The sequence below is a fragment of the Triticum aestivum genome, chromosome 3D, assembly GCF_018294505.1.
Source record: "Triticum aestivum cultivar Chinese Spring chromosome 3D, IWGSC CS RefSeq v2.1, whole genome shotgun sequence".
NCBI lineage: Eukaryota > Viridiplantae > Streptophyta > Magnoliopsida > Poales > Poaceae > Triticum > Triticum aestivum.
The window spans coordinates 578,916,771-578,919,601 of NC_057802.1; the positions used below are offsets into that span (position 1 = coordinate 578,916,771).

The window sequence follows — 2,831 nt, forward strand, 5'->3', positions numbered from 1 at the left end:
GTTTATTTCTCGTTATTATCTAACATGCACAACACAGCAAGTTCAGAACAAACATGCCAGAATCAATGGGGCCCTCACATGTGGCATAGCAAAAGAATCTGTATCTCCCTTCAAAGAAGAAGAAGAAGAATAGTATGTATCTAAACTGCATGACATCGAGCAGTCAGTCAATATATGTGACACCGCTTGGACTTGATCAATTAAGCAGAATCACTGGCATTGTTGCAGAGAATACCAACGATTTATTTATTTCATCACGTATGTTGTACTCCTAAGGCGCCGTCGCCAGACATTAATTCACACACACACACACACACACACACACACACACACACACACATTATATAGTAGGCAACATCACAGCACAGGCACGGTTTTTAATTTAATCCCCCGCCATGCATGGTTTGACGCCGATCCAACGCAACCGAATGATCGTCCTTCTCAGGGATTTGCTGCTGCGCGAGTTGAAGCTGGAACTGAAGTGCCGTGCCAGTGGCAAACGGACGGCGGGCAACGTGGCCAGATACGAGGATTGAGCAAACCAGTTTCACCCTTCTGCTCTTCCACACCTGCTGGCTGGCGCGCATGCACACCTGTGGTCACAGAATGGAGAAACACGATATCATGGAACTTGACCTTTATGCTTGTATTCCCTCTGTAAACTAATATAAGAGCGTTTAGATTATTAAAGTAGTGATCTAAACGCTCTTATATTAGTTTACGGAGGGAGTAATATTTACCGATGATTTGTCGACCATTTCCTTTTTTTGCGAATAGATATCTTAATAATAAGTGTCGCTAATTTACTAAATTAAAGACACTTATTTTAGCATGGAGGGCTATTTACGAAGGTTCTGTCAGGATCCATAGATTTCTTTTGGCGTTCTACCATGCATGACACCGTAAAGAAAATTTGAACTTTTGTTTGGAACTAGATTACTTACCGCTGCCGGGGTCATTGTTCTTGGTAGGCGCATGAACAAAGGAAGCGAAGGTTGCTGCCGATGATCCTGGGATGCCCCGAGCTAACGCTGGAGTGAAGAGAGTCCGCTGGCCGGAAAGTACAAGCAGGGAGCAGAGGCCGAACAACAAGTACTTGGAACCCATCGCTTCACAGGCTACTTTTGCTAGGAGGAGCCTTTTCTTTTTTCCGGGAGGAGGGGATGATGCAATGTTTGATGCATAGATTCAGCTCGAGCGTACAGCTTTATAGGCGGGAGCTTATGTACGGATACGGTGGGTCTGAGGCTTCAGCCTTGAGCTCCAACACGCCTGGACCCATCGATTTGGGAAAATATATATTTTTAAAGCAAATTTGGGGAAATAGATGATGGAAATACACATAGGATGAATTTTTTACCGTACATCGTACAACCCAATATAATGGGTAGTATTAAGTTGTTCCAACGGTTAATAGGAGAAGACTAAGATTTTTGCTTAAAGACATATTAGTAATTTCCTATTGGGTTTCCTTCCATGTTTAATCGTAATGAAGGTGTCGAGTATATGTGTTATGTGCATATTGTGTATTGGGTCCACCTTCTAGTTTTTTGTATAGTTGAGGTCCGTGGCCCACCTCTATACATTATATATACGTGCCTATGCACGAAGAGCGAGAAGACTCAGATTTTGGCTTAAAGACAGATTAGTAATTTCGTATTGGGTTTCCTTCCATGTTTTAATCGTAATGAAGGTGTTGAGTATATGTGTTATGCGCATATTGGGTATTGGGCCAATCTCCTAGTTTCTTGTATAGTTGAGATCCGTGGCCCACCTCTGTACATCATATATACGTGCCTATGCACAATACATCATGCAATTCCCACATCTTACTTGGTATCAGTTTTTTAGGTTTTCTTCTCGCTTCCGCCGCCGCCGCACGTCTCCTCCGCGCCGCCGCCGCCGCCGCCACTACCCAGCCGCCGCTGCCGCCCATGCGCTCCCCGCACCGGCCGCTGCCGCTGCCCCTCTCCCCGCCTGCACCACCTAGCGCTGCAACCCGCTATCCCGCTGCCGCCGCTACACGCCCCAAGCTGCACCTGATCGCAAGTCTGCATCGCGCATCGCCAAGCCACGCCGTCCGCCCGCTGCTACGCGCTGCACCCGATCGCCAAGTCTGCTAAGCATCACCCGACCCGCTCGCGCCAGCTAGCTAGCCCGTCACCCGCCAGCCGCGCCAAAATCCGCTCGCCGCCCGCTAGCCGAGTCCGCCCGCCGGCGCCTCGGCCCGCTCCATCCGCTGACCGGTCCGAATGCACCCACAAAATAGTTGTTATTTATTTGTACAATACGCTCGCTTCTACCAAATGGTCAGCTTGGTAAGCTACCTATAAAAATTTGCAAACAATATGCTCGCTTCTATAATATTTAGCTTACACATATGGTATTTCGTAAATGGTTCTTTTAATATTTTATTCTTCCTAATTAACCACTTCTATGATGCTCCCATTTCTCGTTAAATCCGCTAGTTAGCGTCGATTCATGCATACATCTATTTGTCTTTGTTGTACTCCTGTCAGCACGCTTTTGTATTGTTATAAACGCATGCATGTTTATACATCCAAGAAACACTTGCAAGCAGGGGCGGACCCAGGATAAAACTTCAGTGGGGGCAAGAATGTATGACCATATACCAACAAAAAAAGCACCCGTATGAACTACCACATATACCGCTATCATACAACGCAACACAATGCAATGTCCTCTGCCTTGTTGTGCTCCAAGCAATTGCCACGAACTGATCATGCTAATCGCCATTAAAATGTGGTTTTTCTTCCAAATCATTGTTGGTTTAGACGTTATAGGACGAGGCTGGCGAGCTCCCAACATCA

The 2,831-nt window shown here is 46.3% G+C and overlaps 1 protein-coding gene across 1 annotated transcript; it reads right to left on the bottom strand.

The window, feature by feature from the left end:
* Positions 1–222: 222 nt before the first annotated feature.
* LOC123075588 (uncharacterized) lies at positions 223–1,174 on the bottom strand. The gene is made up of 2 exons (XM_044498155.1): positions 945–1,174; positions 223–593 (listed from the first exon to the last, which is right to left on the bottom strand). Exons 1-2 carry the CDS (start codon positions 1,105–1,107, stop codon positions 442–444), a joined length of 315 nt encoding a protein of 104 aa, XP_044354090.1. The 5' UTR covers positions 1,108–1,174; the 3' UTR covers positions 223–441.
* Positions 1,175–2,831: the final 1,657 nt, after the last annotated feature.